The 20,607-nt window shown below is 38.2% G+C and overlaps 1 protein-coding gene across 1 annotated transcript in view; it reads right to left on the bottom strand.

Moving 5' to 3' along the window:
• Positions 1 to 18,658: 18,658 nt before the first annotated feature.
• The window catches only part of dsc2l (desmocollin 2 like), a 28,121-nt gene continuing 26,172 nt past the window's right edge, over positions 18,659 to 20,607 (bottom strand). Inside the window, exon 16 of the mRNA XM_034183280.1 lies at positions 18,659 to 19,230. Coding sequence (XP_034039171.1) covers positions 19,033 to 19,230 — 198 coding nt within the window. The 3' untranslated portion in view covers positions 18,659 to 19,032. The remainder of the gene's footprint in view (positions 19,231 to 20,607) is intronic.

Below are 20,607 nucleotides of genomic sequence, written 5' to 3' on the forward strand. Positions count from 1 at the left end.
TATGCTGGGTTTAGAATGCCTCCTTTGCCTTTAATGGCGTTGTTTCGGAGCTTCCCTTATCAAAATGTAGTACATGCAAGTATGTTTCAAGTATACTTCCAGTTTACTTTTTATATACGTATCAGTACTATTTTTTGGTAAGGGTTATTTGGCAACCTCATTATGAAATGCAAGTAGGTGGCGCTGATCGGTTGCCGTTGTTTGATTGGCTGCCCTTGCTCTCACTGAAAAAAAAAAGCATTATTTATTTTCATTGCTTTTATATTTTCTGTTGTGTTTCTATTCAGGCTTTTTTCTTTGCCTCTTTCTCTAAAATTGTATATAATAATTATTAGATTATTAATATATAAACAAAAATAAATTTAAGAAATATTACAATTTGAAAACAAATGCACCCGAACGTGATGATGGCTGCAATGCTAACTTTTAACATTGAAAATGCCATAGACATGCTAACGCATTAGCATCGCTCCCGTTTATAAGTTATAAAATACATCTATCAACTGTTTCAGAAGAACATAAGAGGTCTGTTTAACATAGAAAAGGTAATTAATACTCACAGATGTATGCTCTTTGGGTTTTAGCAGGAGAAAATTAAGCAAAAGAAAGAAAGAATAATCGAAGCATTGCTTCAATCTGTGAAGCACTGCTTCAATTGGTTCAAGGTTCAAAGCAAAGCCGCGCTGCAGAAACGTTGTTTACGGACCCACTGCAGGGTCTGTAATCAATATAGAAATGATCATTTTCCTGACAAACACCCCCCAAAAAAACAGCCACTCTGAAGGACCGATAACATAATCGTTAAGCACAAAGCTTATTGATGTCGGTGAATCGAGTCATTTCTTAACAATACCCAAAATGAACCGGTTCTTGATACACATCCCTAGCTGCTAAGGGGTTAGCTCATTCCCTTTAGAGGAACAAACCAGAGCTAACGTGCCATTCTAACGTGCAATTCTTACAACAGGAATATGGCGCAACACAAATTTAAAACAAAAGAAAATGTGATACTCACAGGCTGTACTGATTGCTGGGGTTGATTTTGTCGCAGAGTAGGAACTGACCCTCTACTGAGTATTAAATGCCGACTGAAGCCAGTTCGAAATCGTGCAAGGTTTGTGAAACAGTCCTCCGTGAAATGCGCAAAGAAATAGTCGGCGGTTGTATGTACTGGGGATGCGGTTAAAAATGAATAAAAGCCAGTGATCGCGTACATTGCTTTCCATGGGAAGATCATAGTCCACTAAAACAGCCTGGGAAAGCACACTTGTAGCTCGCCATTGCTTCTCTTCGAGTGTTACGAATGGGTGGGCACAACCTTATGAATAATTAATTTTGAAGGGGCGTGTGTGAAAGGGGGTGGGTGTGGGTGTGGGTGTGTGTGGGCTATTGGTGAAAAAGTGACGTAACTTTTCTCTCAAAAACGGATTGGCCTGTTTTCTAGCGGCAATTCAAAAAAGGAGAAATACTTGAAACAGAAGTTCTGAAACTTGCTGGCACTTCGTGTGTATTCCCCACAGCGGGGAGACTCTGAACTAACACCAAAAACATGAAAAAGATGATTTTGATTCTCTATCACCTTTAACATTTTTTAATGTAGATGTAAATTAATATTCAAAGTTTTCAGCTCGTTGACAGTAGGGCTGTACAATATGGCCAAATTTTGTATCTCAATATTGTCATATATATTGTCGTTAAATGTCACTTATATACATGCTGTCCATATTCTTGAGCCGCTTGGGTGGGTAGGGAGAGTTCCCATGGGATAAAAAAGCTTTTCAACCTACCATCCCTGGTTCTCAAGACCAGGCACCTAAGTGGCTCTACTCTCTCTTTTTTCTTTTTAAGATATTTAGGTGTACCTTAGTAAACACTAGTAAAGTTTCACCTTAGATTCGGAATGTATAATAGAAGATATATCTTACTGAATTGTCATATCAATATGATATACGATGTGACTATGATTTGACACAAAATGCAGCAACAGTGAAAATTAAACCTTCTTAAACAAAACAGTAATAATACCACACTCATTTTGCACTCGTCATAAGGTTAGGATACTGTGCCCTCCAAAAGTATTGGAACACTTGGTATTTCACACATTTTAATTTGTTTACATCATTTTAAATACAAAAAAATAAAAAATTAAAATTTCTAAAATTATCTTCCTCAAATTCAAACTGAAAGCAAATCTCTAAAACTTGATAAAACCTGTAAATAATAATCAGTTTTATTGCATTTTCTTTAGATAAGTCAGGGGATGGAAACATGAACATTTCCAAGTCACTGAATATGTCGTGGACTTTATTTACATCAATTATGAAGAAATATAAAAGTTTCTTTCACCAAAACATCAAATCTAGTCTTTCATCTCAAATGTACTTTCTGTCAAATTGTAGCTGAACTTTCAGGTCTTCTTTTTAAGAAAATCCTCCTCTACACCACTTCATCAGGAAGCTGGATTTTATATTTTTAATTCATTTATTTATTCATTTATTTATTCATTTTATTTCAGTTTGAGTTAAGGAAGATAATTTTAGAAAAAAAATGTATTTGAAATGGAAATAAACAAATTAAAATGTGTGAAATACTAAGTATTCCAATACTTTTGAGGGCAATTGAGAAACACTGAGGAGCAGCATCTTACATCTCATATATAGAGCAGCAGATAAGAGAATATTTAGAGTGAAATCCTGCAAATGGTGATACAAACATCAAATTTGGCACAAATACTCCATAGACATAAACTCTTAAAAAAAAAAAAAAAAAAACTGATTGGTCACTTGAATTTTCAATAGGCAGCCAGGTAGGGATCAATTGAAGAATTACACAGGGGTCTAAATCAGGGGTGGGCAACTTGTTCCAGAAAAGCCAAGAGGGTGCAGGTTTTCTTTGCAGCCACTGACTCCACCAGGTGATTTCACTGATTATCACTTTGAGCAGATGGAATCAGTTAATGAGTGAAATCACCTGGTGGAATCAATGGCTGCAAAGAAAACCTGCACCCTCTTGGCTTTTCTGGAACAAGTTGCCCACCTCCAGTCTAAATTACAAGATGCTCCAATCATATAGAAAACTACACCATATTATTTGCCCAATCATAAAGATTCCAAAAAAGGTACAGTCTGGACAATCTGTGACTGAATGTTACAGAGTTATGAAGTAAAAGCAGCAAGAACTGTGACAAAGGTCAGTTTCAGTTTGTACAGGGGTCAAAAGTTAAAGTTGCTCCATTAATTTTGCTCCGGCTGTATTTGTGCTGAATTTGATTCTTGTATCACCATTTGAAGGATTGTTTTTATCTGCTGCACTAATAAGCCAACAAGTGCTTAGTTCCATAGTTCAAACGACATGTTCAGTTCAAATCTGAGGCAAACATTTTTCTTCTTCTACTAAGGTGGATTACAACGTTTTGTGGTACACAGCACCAACTACTGGACAGGAGGAAGCTAGCAGTCAAAGTGACTCACTGATTTGAAAATGCAGCTCGTTTCAACCAGACGTGTGGTGCCGTGACATATCAATCATCTGTGTCCAATCAGATTTCAGGAGAGTCCAGTGAAACCCTGGCCTTCGCTCTAGCTCCACCCATTCCAGGAAGTGTTTGACATTTGAACATTTCCTGCTTTACTGTGGATTTGAAAATTGGCACTTCCTGTTTAGGACGCCCTGTACCATGAGTGAGCTGTGCGAGGCTTCGCTCATATAAAATGGGTCAGGTTTAAAAAAGGTAGATGTTGAAGAAACTACAAACTCTTTAACGTGATTAGTAGCCCTTTGCAGTTATTTTTTTTTTTATTTATATTCTTTATCTCTAAAGATGCATCTTTGAAAACAAATACAAAGATGGGGAGTAAATTGGAAAAGAGTACGTCAACATAGTTGTTTATTTGGACAGCAATTAATTGGCAACAGTGTCTTCATGGCGTCCACGTTCTGAATGTACGTCATGTCACACACTGAATTCATTAATTTTTCCACCGTTCATCAGTTGAATCCTTTGTGCTAATTAAGAGCCAGACGTCTCACCGATTCTTTCCACTGTTTTTATGTAATTAATATCTGAGATGTATATTCATTTCTGTATTAATGATGTGGACGGTAATGTCAGGAAGAAACACGTTTCAAACAAACAGTGTTGTGTAAAAGTAATTTCATTTATTTATTTCATTTTTTGATATAGCGCTAAATCACAGCAAAGCTGCCTCAAGGCGCTTCACACAAGTATAACCTTACCAAAAGGTAAATTAAAAAGGTTATAATATAAACGTGGGTAAGTAATTAAAAGGACAATTCCTAATGTGAGTATACAACTGCAGTACAAAAGAAACAACTGGAATTTAACCCCAAATTGAATCCTTAAGCTTATTTGTCTGCTTTCTGTCATTTATTTTATAGATTTTGTTTCAAGTACAACCCCAAAGAGTTGGGAAAGTATGGAGAATGCAAATGAGCAGAGGTGGGACAAAGTCACTGTCAAGTCATTCTCAAGTCATCAATCTGCAAGTCCCGAGTCAAGTCTTAAGTCAGCTTGCAAACAATTGGTTGGTGGTCATTATGACTTGAGACTTCACTTGGACCTAGCTGATTCATGACTTGAGAGTGACTGGATGGTGACTTCGTCCCACCTTTGCAAATGGGTTTACATATACATACACACACACATATATATATATATATATATATATATATATATAGTCATGGCCCTGCAGGGGCAGGTCCTCCTGCAGGCAGAGGCAGGACCATGTTTGATTGGAGTCACCTGTGGCTAGCAGGGCTCCAGCAACACACTTTCTCTCTGTTGACCCACACCCTTTTGGTTAGTTTTGTTGGTTTTGTTGGTTTTGGTTACACATTCAAACATCTTTGCACATACACGTTCATGCACCGCGTACATTTTACATATTGACACGTAACACCTCATTATCTTTATTTTTTATTTAAAGTTAATTATGATTTACAATAAAACTCTGTTGATTGGCCTAAACCTTGTCTCCCCTCATTTGTTTGTCGCAAGCTAGGAGCCGGCTTGTGACAAGACATAGGTTTTAATATTTAATGATTTTCTGGTCAACTTCATTTCATTTGCTGATATCCGGAGTTGTCGTTGCATTTTTCACTGACAAATTCTCCACACATTCTCTACTGGGCACTGGTGAGGACTGCAAGCAGGCCAGTCCAGTACCCGTAGCCTCTTCTTCAGCAGCCATGCCTTTGTAATGTATGCGGAATTCAGTTTTTTATTGTCACGGTGAAAAATGCATGTACATCCTTGGAAAGATCTTCTAAAATCTCAATGCACTTTTCTGCATTAATGCTGTCATCACAAAGGTGCAAGTTACCTTCACCCAAGGACACTGACACACCCCATACCATGACAGGCCCTAGCTTTTGGACTTATTGCGAATAACATTCTTGATTGTCATTATTATCTTTCTTCCACAACACACAGTGTCAGTTTCTCCACCCAAAAAATGTCATATTGATTTGTCTGACCACAATATAAATTTCCACTGTGTGGTGGTCAAACCCAGATGCCTGTGAGCCCTGAGAAGTTGATGCTGCTTCTGGGTAAAGTTAAAATAAGGCTTCTTTTTGACACAGTAAAGTTTGAAGTTGCATTGTGAATGTACCTTTGTATTATTATGCCTGATTAAGGTTTCCAGAGCTAATCCCTTGCCCACCTGGTTATATCAGCTATTGATGAATTTCTTTACTTTATGCAGTGCCACTTGAGGGTTCAGAGATCATGGATGTTCACATTGGGCTTGTGTCCTTGACCTTTATGCATGGAAATTCTTCCAGATTCCTTGAATCATTTAATGATGACGTGCACTATATGAAGGAAAAACATGCAAGTCCCTTCCAGCCTCACTTTGACAAACAATGTTTTTAATTTCAATCACAATAATTTTCGCAAATTTATTTGTTGACAACCTGAGCATCCTCTGCTCATCTTGTGTGTGTGTGGTGTGTGTGTGTGTGTGTGTGTGTGTGTGTGTGTGTGGTGTGTGTGTGTGTGTGTGTGTGTGTGTGTGTGTGTGTGTGTGTGTGTGTGTGTGTGTGTGTGTGTGTGTGTGTGTGTGTGTGTGTGTGGCTTTGATCACACAACAACCAGGGAGAACTGACATTTGCTGTTTGGTATCCTTGTGTACGAGGTCTCTTAGATAATAAACCGACCCTTTTATTTTTTTTTTTAACTATATGGATTTGAATGACATGCGATTGAATGGTGTCCACTCAGTTGTGCCTTACAGTTTTGAAAATTTTTTTATCAAACAAAGCAACAGTCTCTGAGCCATTCCTAAACAATGAAAAAAATCGACGAGCGGGTGGACGACTCCTCACTCAAAGACTGCCCACAGGCGAATGACGTAACCGACAGGCGTGAAAAAACTCTTGCATGCCCACGAGGGTTCAAGCATGTCTGATGTAATCACACGTGATTGAAATCCATATGGTTTTTGAAAAAATAATAAGGTCGGATACTTTTCTAATAGACCTCGTATTTTGGGTCAAGAACGAATGCTGCGAAAATGGAAAGTTGATATGACTAACATTTAATTATTAGCCATTTTAGCCAACCACACTGCAAAAACTGATATCTAAGAAAGTTAAAACAGATTTGTTTAAAGAAAATTTGACTTAATTTTTGTCTAAATAGAAAAATAACATTGTCAAGCATTTTTTACATAAGAAAAAATGTATTATTTTGGGAAAATGTGTCTCACTTTTTCTTAATAAGCTTTTCCAGCTCATATCAAGCTGTATTTAACCAGTAACGAGGAAAGACAATGGATTTCAAATTATTCAAGCAAAGGAGCAATATTGTTTCCTTAAGACAGGAGCTAATCTTAAAGTAAGAATTATGTCTAGTTTCAAGGCACATTTTGGAATATTCAGTGCCTAGACATTTTGCTCATTTTGAGAATTCTAACCAAGTAAATTTTTCTTACCCTATTGGCAGATTTTTTTTTTTTTTGCTTAATACAAGACAATTTGGCTAGATTTCAGATTATTTGTCTTATTTTGAGAGTGACCGTTTTTGCAGTGCAGTAAACGACATTATGCTGCAATGCACCATGGGAGTTCTGGGTTTTGAGGTTTTAGATGTTATTGTGGTTTATGTTAGTTTACCAGTGTTGCTAGTGATCTTGATTTATTGTGTTTTTGTAGTTCAATTGGTTTAGTCAGTATAGTTAAGGGTTATGTTTCTCTTACCATGAGTGACTTAAGTCTCATGTTGGTACCATGGGTGAAATGTTTAGTGGTTGCCACTGTCTTGTTTTGTCAAATTAAAAGCATCTGCTTACAGCAGCTGTGCGCGCATGCAACTTTCATCAGAGAAATTTTGTTGTGTGGGCTGCCAGAAGAGGAGGTACTGCTGGCCCACCACCAGAAGGCGCCCTGCCTGAAGTGCGGGCTTCAGGCACGAGAGGGCGCTGCCGCCTCAGGAACAAGCCGTGGTGACAGCTGTCACCCATCATCCGTGACAGCTGTCACTAATCAACACATCTGGTATAAAAGCAGGAAGACACCTCCACCAAACTGCCGAGATATCATCTTCATCTGGAGGTAATACTCTCAGCCCATTTTGTGAGATCGATAAATCTATTATTGTGAGTGTTTGCAGGAGAACCGGTCATTTTTGAGGAGGCTGTGCAAGACGGTGCTCCTTTTCAGCTGAGACCGCTGTGGTCACCTGGGGACTCCGGAACTTGGCGGCTCCAGTATTCCTCGGGTTCAGGTGGCAGTGGAAATCGTGTGGTTCCGGTTCGTTTCCAGACGGGCGTCTCCTATCGTCGAGCCTGCCCACACGACACCTTTTATTAATTGACTGTTGCACATTCTGATTCTGCTGTGTTTGGTTGTGACATTCACACCAGTAAAGTGTTATAATTTGACTCCTTCCATTGTCCGTTCATTTACGCCCCCTGTTGTGGGTCCATGTCACTACACTTTCCCTACAAATTTGCTGTTTCGTACACTGAACAATGATGTCGCTAATACTAATTTCATTCTAGACTCACATGCCATTGCAGCAGAGGGCGGTAAGTTATCTTTATTTTAAAAGTGTGAGTGTGGTGAGTGATTTTATTTTGTTTGTTGTAAATACATAATTGTAAATACATTAAAAGTACATGGATGACACAAGAAAGTGAAAACACTTCTTTCCATTGTGGTCCATTTAAAAATCAAATGACAAAATAAAAGTAAAAATAAAATAATAATAATAATAATAATAATAATAATAATAATAGTGTGTATATGACAACAAAAACCTAAACAATTTGTAAATACATTAAGACAGTAAATTAACATTAAAAAAATGACATAAGTAACAGTAAATAAAAGGGTTGAGTTCCTTTCTAAAAATTGTTGAGGTCTAAGGTTCTAAAACATTCTGGACTCACACACCATTCCAACTCATTATACCCGTTTTGCATAATTTAATACCACCCTTGAAAAAAATGTCAGCTACCTCTTTTATAAACACTACCCAATTTAGAGCCTGTGGATCACCACGGGCAATACGCTAGTTAATTATTCTTCCACATTATATATATAATTATATTTCCACATTTAGCTACACTAACACTCAAGTTGAAATCTGAATTTTTTTTATGCTAAACTTAAAAAAAGACATATTGACCAAAATGTATAACTAAATATTTAAATGTTGAGCTGAATATTTTTGTAGAGCTTTAACTAAATATTTAGGTTCTACATGTAATTAGTATGTACTGTAATATTTTACATATTTTTAACATGTAATGAGACTCACTAAATATGTAACCTAATATTTACAGATGTACACAAACATATATCTCAACATCAATCTAAGTATCTAGTTACAAATGTAATTTAATTATTGTTAAATATGTATATTTAAATACTTAGGTTATGTATCTAAATATTTTGATGACTGTGTAACTAAAATGTTGAGCTGAAAATCTAAATTTTCAGTTACATTTTTAACTAAATATCTAGTTAACATATTTATGTACTGATTATCTACTTAAATATTTAGCTAAATGTTTTAATGTGCAGTGGTGGGCACAGTTCCGCTAATTATCAAAGATAATGTTTTCATTATTGGATTAGCTTTTCAGACTTTCGATAAATAATTTTTAAAGCACTAACATTTTTGCAGGCAAAATAAATAAAGCTTTAACAGATAAAATCCTTTGTTAAATCTGATATAAAAGATTTTATTTAGCACTTACCTGTTTTGTAGTAGATAGACAGTTCTGTTCTCTATAAACAGAGGAGAGCTGGTTTAGAGAGAAACCACTCTATCCTCTGCAGTCTGGTCACAATAATATTACTCCTGACCATACTAATTCACAGGCAATATCACCCAAGTCATCCAGAGGCATACAGTTTTAACTTATGGTTACAATTTTAACCAAACTAATTTCGGACATGTTATTTAAATTAACGTCACTTCTGAAGTTTTACAACGTGAAAATATCAGCTACATGTTTTAGTTTTAAAGTACTGCAGTAATTTTGAAGGTTTTAGTGTGGACATGCTCTGCTGCTCAGTGCATTATGGGTACAGTCACGACAGGAGAAATGCATTTGAGATGCTGTGATCAGGCTCCACATGGACAACAGCATTAAGCTCTTTGTATATTTTGCCTAAAACTCCCATGAACATATTCTCTGGGTTTATAGATGTTGTTACTTGTTATTGTGTTTGTTTTAAATTTCAGTAGAAGCTCAGGGGCCTGTACTATGAAGCGGGGTTACTGGCTTATCAGGGTAACTTCGGGAGTAAGTGGATGACGTGTGGAGTAACTTCCCGGTTAACCCGTACTACGAAAGATGGATAGGTTTTGATCGAGGTATGCTGCCATGGCAATTTACGCTGAGTGCCAAACCTGCTCCGAGCAGGTTATGTTCTAGGTTAGCTTGATGTTTTTGCTTAACCACTCCCTTTATAAGTACCGCCCATCCACTGTCAATCACTCCGAAGACAATGCCGGCCTACCTGGATGATCCGTTTGATATTGGGGCACAAATTGTGAGGGGCTCTCTTCGCAGGGCGAGGGTTTTTAAAGACCGCCAGAATCCGCTTACATACCCAGACGATATTCTCCATGAAAGATACAGATCCTCAGCTGAGGGAATTCGTTATCTTTGTCAGCTGATCGGGCCAGACGTCTGTAACATCACCCATCGTAGCAATGCCCTGACGATCGAGCAGATAATGTGCCTTGTGCTTAGATATTTTGCCAGTGGACAATTTATGTATTCCATCGGTGATGCTGAACATCTGAGCAAGAATACTGTATGTCGTATGATTCGCAAGGTAGTACTTGCTCTATCTAAACTGTTGGATGCATTTGTCGTTTTCCCTGGCCATTTATCCGCAATGCAAATCAAAGAAGGGTTTTATGTAATCGCAAATTACTAATATCAAAATAGGTCTAATGCATGTCCATTAATTAGGCAAAGTGGGGCTTATCAATAACAATTTCTCCTAGGTTTCCCAAGAGTAATAGGAGCCATTAATTGCAGGCAAATCCCAATCAGTGCACCCCTAGGAGAGAACGAGGGCGATTATGTCAATCGCAAATCTTTTCACAGTATCAATGTGCAGGTATAGCCATTCTATTCGGTCTATTTCATATACCCATTATCGTGTAGTCCACTCTAAGCTCACCTTCTTTTCACTTATTTCAGCCACATAAGGGTTGCTTTGGTTTGGGTGATTTTTCTAAATATTCTAATATACAATTACTATAATTACATATTTCACATTCTTTTTCTCCCCACATGGGGCTGTCCTGTTGGATAACCTTCATGCCAAAGTGATATATATGTAACTATGTTAACAGGATGACCATTAATGGCTTTAAATCCTTTGATAGGTAGCCTATGTAGGAAACATTAAATTAACCTAACATCTATTAGTCCCACTTCTGAATCGTGTTGCATCTGGGCGTAATTAATGAAAGAAGATCATTATTTTACACATATCAGACATTCCACAGGTTAGTCATCTGTAACAGATTTGGAGAACAATTAAATTGTACTTACGCATTTACCCGATCAGCAATACGTTACCAACAAGCCTGTCTTGCTTTATTGGCAGATGATGTGTTCGATTTCCCCCTTAATGTTAATTTAAATTCCTCGTAGCTCCGCATAATAATCGTGCATTCTTCATCGGTAAAGTAAGGTGACCGCGCCATCACTGAAAAATGGTGACGTGCGCTGCAACCTGCCCCTTTTATGTGAACGCGCACAAACTCCAATTAGGTTAACACAGGTTCAACAAATCAACATCTTAATCAGCGTCGTAGTACCGATTAACACCACTTGAGAACACCAGGTTTTGTCAACCCCGGTTTAAGAAGTTAACCCTGGGTTACATCTGAGTAAGTTAACCCCATTTCGTAGTACAGGCCCCAGGTTGCTTTTCCAATATTTTCCTGTTTGCTCAAGTCTCTCCTGCCATCTACTGGCCAGTAGTATTCATGGCAGTATTTGTCCTAATTTGAGATATCCCATAAATTATAATTCTTTGTGTGCTTGAGAGTTGTTGCAGCCTCTTACTGCAGCTAAATAAATAAAAGTATACATTTTGGTTGTATAATGTTCATTTACAATTGTCGTTGTGGATTTTGCTGTTTAAAAAAAACTTGTACGCAAAGGATTATGGGTAAGGGGCTGAGCATCTGGGTGGCAGTAGATGGCAGTGTTCAATGCATTTTGACCCCGGTTACGTCAGATGGTTTTCAAATCACAACTTGACTTAGTTGGCTTTTGCAAATGGCTTATTTATTTATTTATTTTACATATAAAAAATGGCATACTTTACAAAAGCATATTTAAATACCAACACACACGTCACATCACATTAACATGTTGCTTTTTATATAGAATGAATGAGTCAACCAATCAGTGTTAGTGGAGGCTCATTTACCCATAATCCCTTTCGCATCTGTCTGTGTTTGTTACAAAACTGCAGAATTAGTGCATTATTTAAAATGAAAAGATATGTTATATTTTAACTTTGTACAAATTACAGAATTGACATTAATGGAGTTATTCTATCAGTATTAATTTTATTTATAAATCACAAACCATAAGCCAGCACTGCTTTATTTTCCAAGTCCTTCGCCTCACAGCGACAGTTATTGAGTAGAAAGTTGAACTTTGCTGCTCCTCTCAACTGTTTCACTGCTGCAAGCTATGTAATAAACAGGAGCTTCCAGCAGGGGGCAGGGTGCACAAAGATAGAAGTGCTGACTCATTGTTTGGGTCTGTGGTCATCTTTGATGCTACCAGAAGAGATTGTTGTGTTAAAACTCAAAATCAGCTTGTTAGTAGTTATAAGTGTACTGGAGACAATACTGCAAGACTGTAGCTTCTGATAAATTTCGGTGTAGCTTTATAAAAGATAACTTTTCAGTTAGCTGATTGTTATCGACGCTAAAGTTTTGGTTAGCTGTGCCCACCACTGTAAATGTGTAGTTACAAAAGAAACATGATTAGGTTTTTTAATATACTGATAATCATCTCAGTACTTAGATAAATGTGTAAACTACTTGGGTTAATGTTGTTATATATCTAAACGTGAAAGTACATTTCCAATTAAGTATTTAGTTGCACATCATGCGTAGCTACCAAATGCAATTTAGATAAACATTTAACTAAATATCTACTTCCAAATTCTAAACTACATATTTACTTTTTAAAATAAATACTGATATTATATATTTAGATTAGCATACAACCAAACATTTAGTTAAATGTTAAATGCCTGTCCGGTAGTATCCTGCCTTTTATCCAATGATTGGTGGGTTAGGTTTTAGAACCCCTGCCAATTAAGCTAGCTCGTTAAATGAATGAATGTTTAGCTAAATGTTTAAATTTTTATGTACAGCTTTAAATATTCTGGCACACATATAATTTTGATTGACAAGATGAAATGAGGGTGGACATTTCAGCAAGACACTGATCCCAAAAACAGTCAAGAAAACTCTCATTTGGTTTCAGAGAATGAAAATAAAGCTGCTAGAATGGCCCAGCCAATCTGCTGACTTGAATACAACAGAAAATCTTTGGAAAGAACTAAAGATCAGAGTTCAGAGAAGAGGTCCACGGAACATTCACGATTTGAAGACTGTTTGTCTGGAAGAATGGACCAAAATCGCACCTGGGCAACGCATGAGACTAGTTTCTCCAGACAGAAGGCTTCTTGAAGCTTCATTAGCAACAAAGGCTTCTGTAAAAAGTATTAAATACATTTCAGTAAGTGTGTTCAATACTTTTTCCTTTGTGATATTCCATTTTATTACACAAAACTGCATTTCTGAGAGACAACCCTCTCAACTTGGGAGAACGTGTCATCATCATAATCGCCCGTGAACTCGCTGAATCAACGTCATCCACATCCTCGCTTTGCTGTGAGATGCCGGAACTCTGTTGGCACCACGGTGCATTCTGGGAAGCACAGGGGTTGACCAGGAGGATTATGGGAAATGTTAAAGTACCGAATAGCACGTTTCAGAAATATATTTAATAAGAAAAATGATGACGTAATCAATAGTTATTTTACCTGTTATAATACACACACACACACACACACACATATATATATATATCGTATATATATCTAATTTATGTAAATATTTGCAGGAATGGTAAATTAAATAGTTCACTAAAAAAAAAATCTGTTTCCTGAAATATTTCATTTATAATAAAGTATTGGCGTGACATCAGGTAACCTGACAGTGCCACAGTACATTCTGCTGTGTGACATTTATAAACATGTAAAAACGTTCCAATTAATGGTTAAAAATAAATATTTACCTAAATATTTAATTTCCTAGATATCTACAAAAATGATCTAAATATTGGGCTAAATACTTAAATAAAAATGAAATACATGTTTGGATAAAAATAAATAAATAAATACAATTTTAGTTCAATCAAAGTATCAAACATTTGCCACAACAAAATTAAAGTTTTTGACCTAAATGCCGTGAAACGGCGATCTGAAAATGCGTATGCTGATTTTAAATGTTTTTTTTACCCTGTTACTATGGCTAAATAAGTATAAACCGATCCATTAATTTGAGCATGTATCCTCTTACAAACGCCGGCCCCCAGAATGCACCGTGGCCCCCTGTCTAGTTATCCAGAGTCACGTTAATTTATTTCACCATTTAAATGACAAAAAATGTGACATAATCCTTCTTTTGAACATCCTCATTAATTAAAGTGTGGCACGTGTGCAATTGTCCTTTGGAGCTCTAAATGTCAGAACCATTAAGCGCGGTAGTTTTAAGGAACCTGTTGTTGCCCTTGTGGCAGATTGACCCTCCGCATTAACATTCTGTCGCTCGCTTCCAATCTCACCGTCGCTGTAACGAGCATGGAGGTGAAACAACACACGCGGAGAGCAGCCTGAACTTGTCACAGGAGCGATGCCAAGTATTATCCAAGGCGAATGAGTGCATGTGATAATTGTGCAGGGTGGCATATGCCACATCAAACCACCACGGTGCCCCTGCCATAACTTGTCACATCCCTTTTATTCAACCGCGCCGCCCTGACTTCACAGCTTAACTGAAGTGAGTTTCAGGTGTTTGCTTCTACGTGCTACAGGCACAGAAAGATCAGTCACCTTTAAAAAAAACAAACAAAAAACAAAACCTCGAAGCCACTTCCAGGGACTATGTCAAACCCACACAAAAGGAAACAGTGACACCTGGTGGCCCTGAGAGTAACAGCAGCCTGTGTTGTTAATTCTTTTGATGAAGAGTGGCTATGAATTATAGATGATTAGTGATGTGTAAATCATTTGAAACGATCTATAATTTCACTCTCGTTCAGTAATACATCACAATAATGTGGCTGCGGCTTAAAGCATCCAGTAACACTCATGCACAAATGACATTATTCACAAACTGGCCTAAATTCCACATGTAGGCGACTTTTTTTTTTTTCTTTGCGTGGCAGTCTCTGAAGATATTACTTCATCTCATGCAGCGATAGCATCTAAAACACCTTCTGCCTCATCATTTTCTGGCTATAATTCAAAAGGGGAGTATCAGCAGCATGGTGATGCATTCAGGTGCACGTTCTTGGCAGCTCCATGTTGAACTCAGCTGGAGCCAAGTGTCCTCAAACACATCAGCGCAGGCTGAAAACGCCCTATCTGCAGAGACTGTTTTTCACAGTGTGCCCAAAACTAATTACAAGCAATAAATTAATTTCACGCTACTGCTTTAGAATTAATTGCATCTTCACAGAAATGACTGGAAGTGATGGCTCAAGCAACTGTGATAAGGGCGGACGCTCAAAGTGGTCGATTGAATTACACAGCTTATCTGTGTCATTGCTGTAAATGGGGATCCGGTTGATACTTCTAGTGGGGCGGCACAGCAAAACAATTGTTTGTTTTGTGATAAAAGCATGGAATTTGGCACACAAATTCTAAATTAACTGTTTATTTTCAGATATGGAGCCATCCTGAAGCTGACAGAGCTGACATGAGCTGCAGGGGTCAATAAAGAATTACACAGGGGTCAAAATGTAAAAATGCTCCAATCATGTTGAAAACTATACCACATTATTTGTCTGATCATAACGATTCCAAAAAGGTATAGTTTGTACTATCTATAACTGAATGTTCGAGTTATGGGGTAAAAACTGCAGAAATGGTGACAAAGGTCAGTTTCAGTTTGTACAGGGGTCAAAAGTTAAAGTTGCTCCAATTTTGGTAAAAAGTGATGCAAATTATAGGTTGAAATAAAATGATTAAAAATGGAATAGTTTTGACTGTGTTGAATACTTGGTCTCCAAAGTAAAGGTCAAACAAGGTCGACGTCCATTGGATTCTATGACGTATGACATATGTTACCCTGTAACATGATAACTAAGCATGACAGATGGTGCAAACTATTCATTTTTAAATTGCTATTAACTCAACAAAAACAGTCAAAACTATTCCATTTTTAATCCTTTTATTTCAACCAATAATTTGCATCACTTTTTACCAAAATTGGAGCAACTTTAACTTTTGACCCCTGTACAAACTGAAACTGACCTTTGACACCATTTTTGCCATTTTTACCCCATAACTCCAGAACATTGTCATGTCATGGGACATCCAGGGATATCCCAGTTCACGGACTAGTAGAACCCACCTGGCAAGCCTGAATGCGAGCGCCACAGTTCAGATGCCTGCAGGGCACATCCTAAACTGACGGGTCTTCTTTATCTATTCATACCAGATTTTCTGTACTACAAGTCGCACTTTTCACTTGCTTTTCTATTTTGAAAACAAATTATGCATTATCATCTATAGCCACAAGATAGCACCGTTTATAGATGTAACAAGCTGCTCCTGTTTCATGATCTTAAAGACGGACTGTCTGATCCACACTCTGGAGCAGAAGATGGCGGTAATGCACCACTTAAGTCAGACACCAACTGCCATAAAACAGGATTATAATCTCAATGAGGACATGCTGTTTTAGATGATGTGAAATTAATAAATCATGCTCTCAAAACTGAAAAACCCATGCTCTTCAAGAGAGGGAATAACCTTAACACTACTCTGCACTCAATTTGTTTCCACTTTGTGGGACAGGCAGAGGATGCTTAGGCTAAGGTAAGGCTAAATGTTTTTAAAATGTATAATCAATTAAAAACTTCACATTTTGTGAGGTAAACGTGCACGTTTAGCTCCTTCTTGACATCATCTGTTCAAAAGTGAAATTAAGTAGTTTATTCTTGGGTCGTTTGTGACTCGTACAATAATATTAATTAGCCTATGACCGTCTGCTCACTAATGCAGTGTTTGCATTATAATTAACTCCATTTTTGCTTCACATCACCTGAAGCAGTAGGACATTTTAACGCAATTTAATTTTATGCAAATGCAACATGGCCATGATGCATTTTTGGACAGATGTGACTAAAATTTACATGTACTCCAGAAAATATAGTACTCACAGTGGCCTTGGGGGGGGGAGATACACTAAAGCCGCTGTTTAGAAAGAAGTCATCACACAGCAAGGAAGACTTCATGAACCATGGACGCTTGGTACGCCCACGTCCAACTTCTTCTGTGGTTTTTGACACTTTCACACCCACTCACTAATTAATCTGCAAACCTGGAATGAGTCGAAGCCCAAAGTATTACGGCAGGTCGTGTTGTACTACGTCAAGTATCAATGAGGTGGCAAACATTCATGAAATTCTTCCCAAATATAACAAACACTTTGAGCTACTGTGAATTTTAAGATATGTGCTTCAAATACCAGACACACAAACAGTATTATTTCTGCAGAGGAATGCATCTTTAAGGATGCGTTTAAAATTATGGTAAACGAAGCTGCTATCTGTGCCTTTTTTTTTTTTCTTTTTTTAGATATTTAGGTAACTCCTTATTTTTCTTTCTTTTTTTAGGTTCCTTTGAAGATGTTCCTAATTGGTCCCAGTGGGATTTGGAGCAGAAACCATCGACGTTCACATCCTCCTATAATCCTAACAGTACAATTGTAATCAATGATATTATTGCTGCATTTTTTAACTATTTCAATGCCCCCCCCCCCCCCCCCAAACTCATTTGTTTCAGCACATTTTCAATCAAAAACAGATTCGCCCTCTCTCGACCCTGTAATCTTTTCACCAGTTGGTGATTTTAATTAGTCTCATTGACACATGAAGCGCGTCAGCTGAACAAAACATGATGCGTTCAGGAGCACCAAAGCCTGTTCTGCATTATCACATGAATAATCTATAATGCTCCTAAGCCTAATAAGATCAAGAACACACTGAGGGATTTGAATCTGGATTTCAAATCATTTCTTCCACTGCTTTATTCATAACGGCCTGTGCATGTTATCTGCAGAATCCTATCATTTTAAATGTATTCTTATTTGATTGGATTCTAATGTGAATTTCTGTTTAAAGATCGCGCCGTATGAAGTGTTTGTTATATTGTAAAATGTGCAAAAGCAAATATTGTTTGTTTTTTTTTTAAAGAAATGCACCACTCCCATCTGTAAATGATTGGCAGCAAACATGAGAATGTGACGAGTTCAGCAGCCTCGGCGTTGTGCGGGCAAGAGCGCCGCTGCACCCAGGAAACATTCACCAGAGTGCAAACACAAAGTGCACAGAACAAGTGTTGCTCTGTGCTAATATCTCCCACAAGTCACAGGATCACAAAAGCTTTTTATTCATACTACGAAAGTGTTCCACAGGATGTAAGCTGCAGGTGTGTGTTAAGAGTTACAGCTGCCTTTAAATCTCTTACAGCCTGTTTACGACTGCGGAGTAAACACTGGAATTAGACTTCTCCTCTGCTGCTGCTGCGCGTTTTGAAGTCAGCAGATCTTCACGACTTTTTACCAACTTGTACAGACACGAGGACGGCGGCGCTGCCTAAACGTGATGATTCAGTGCCAATTCAAATGTTTGTGTAATTATATCTAATCAATCCTGCTTTCTGACAGGACCATAAAACACCAACCCTCACACATACACACACCTGTAAACTTTCACAGGGACACTCTATGGCGCAAAAACCACGCCTGTTACCAGTGTGCAATCATTATGCAGGAATGTGCTTCACTCTGCCGTGCCGGTAAACTGATGAATTAACTTGCCCATGCGGTGTGTACTCATGTTTTTGTTCATTTTTATTTTTCAAAAAGAAAAATCCAGTTTTAAAAAGCATGGTAGAAATTAAAAGCAGTTGCACAAATGCAAAATTGCATCAGTAGGTAGCAACTCAAGACACCCAAATGATACACTAAATCTGTTATAGCGCAAATAACCGCTACTAATCCGCAAAACACCAAAACATATGTACATCTTACTGTAAAAGTATTCAGTGCAAAAGATTTTTAACCAGAATACAGCCAAGGGGAGGAACAACTATCGCACAAACAGCAGTCTGCATGCTCAGGCAACGCCTGCATATTCCTTTTCTCATTCAGGTTCAGGGGCGTGCCAAGCATTCAGATTCCATTTCAATCACATTGACGCTCATCGTTCATGTCTTCTTGCAAACCTCTGCCAAGGTCTTGAACTTTGGCCCGAGGGTGTTTAAAAATTCCAGATTGTCATTGTTGCCGAAGTCGCTGCAGCAGCCCACAGAGCCAGCGACAGAGCCGACACCCTCAAAGCCGTAGGAATGGAGGACGTCGTCTGCGTAGCGGCCGTCCTCCTCCGTCCCCAGGTAGACCAACTTCTGCCAGACAAAAGTGTGATGCAGCGTTAGCGTGTTCTGAGTCACTGTGGACTTTCAGCAGGTGGAACAGAGGAAACTCTGCACAATGTGATACAATAAAACTGCACAGGAACTGACTGACAGGCAGATATTACACAGAGAGGCAGCGTTTCATCAAAAGAGGAAAAATATTAAAGTTTACCAAGGATAAGATGTGATTAAAAAAAAACCTGGAGGGGTTACCGGTTATTTAACAGCTGATATTAGAGCTGGGAGAAAGCAAACGTGTGGTACCTGTTTAAAACGTAATTCAGCCTCTTCCTGATTTTAAGGGCTTTTAAATCAAAATCAGCCGAGCTAATTGGGGTAAAGTAGCCGAGACTGCTGGGAGTCAGGGCTGTACCGTCTCTGCTGATTTGCCTCCCACTTTTGCACTGCACTTCAAGTACAGTGAAGATTATGTCAATTTAAAGCAAGTCACGTCTCTTGTTGTCATCGATGAGCTGCCTGATTGTTGTGACCTTTTTATTCATTTACATTTTCTCTCAACAGCGTTCCACACTGACATTCAATCAATCAATCAATTTTATTTATATAGCGCCAAATCACAACAAGCAGTTGCCCCAAGGCGCTTTATATCGTAAGGCAAGGCCATACAATAATTACGGAAAAACCCCAACGGTCAAAACGACCCCCTGTGAGCAAGCACTTGGCGACAGTGGGAAGGAAAAACTCCCTTTTAACAGGAAGAAACCTCCAGCAGAACCAGGCTCAGGAAGGGGCAGTCTTCTGCTGGGACTGGTTGGGGCTGAGGGAGAGAACCAGGAAAAAGACATGCTGTGGAGGGGAGCAGAGATCAATCACTAATGATTAAATGCAGAGTGGTGCATACAGAGCAAAAAGAGAAAGAAACACTCAGTGCATCATGGGAACCCCCCAGCAGTCTAAGTCTATAGCAGCATAACTAAGGGATGGTTCAGGGTCACCTGATCCAGCCCTAACTATAAGCTTTAGCAAAAAGGAAAGTTTTAAGCCTAATCTTAAAAGTAGAGAACATTCAGTGATCATATTGAAAGCCAAATGTATTTATTTTTTAGAAAGGTCCTATAAATGACATAATGCCAGTACTTGTTGCACAATAGCACCAGCATGTCAGACAAAAACACTGGTTTCTCTTTGGGTATTGCTGGAGCCCTTTAGCAGCTCAGAGGTCTCTCCATGTGGGAAAAGCCAGAGCTTTATTGATTCTAATCCAATTCTTGGTCAGAGGCCTTTTGAGCCTCTGAAAGCAGGTTCTTGGGGAGCAGTAATTCCTGGAAAGTCACTCGTCACTACTGTCTCTTTACAAACATGGACAGGAGCAACGTTTTCATAGGGTGAGGCTCACATGCACTAAAC

This window comes from Thalassophryne amazonica, chromosome 12, assembly GCF_902500255.1.
Source record: "Thalassophryne amazonica chromosome 12, fThaAma1.1, whole genome shotgun sequence".
Lineage (NCBI taxonomy): Eukaryota > Metazoa > Chordata > Actinopteri > Batrachoidiformes > Batrachoididae > Thalassophryne > Thalassophryne amazonica.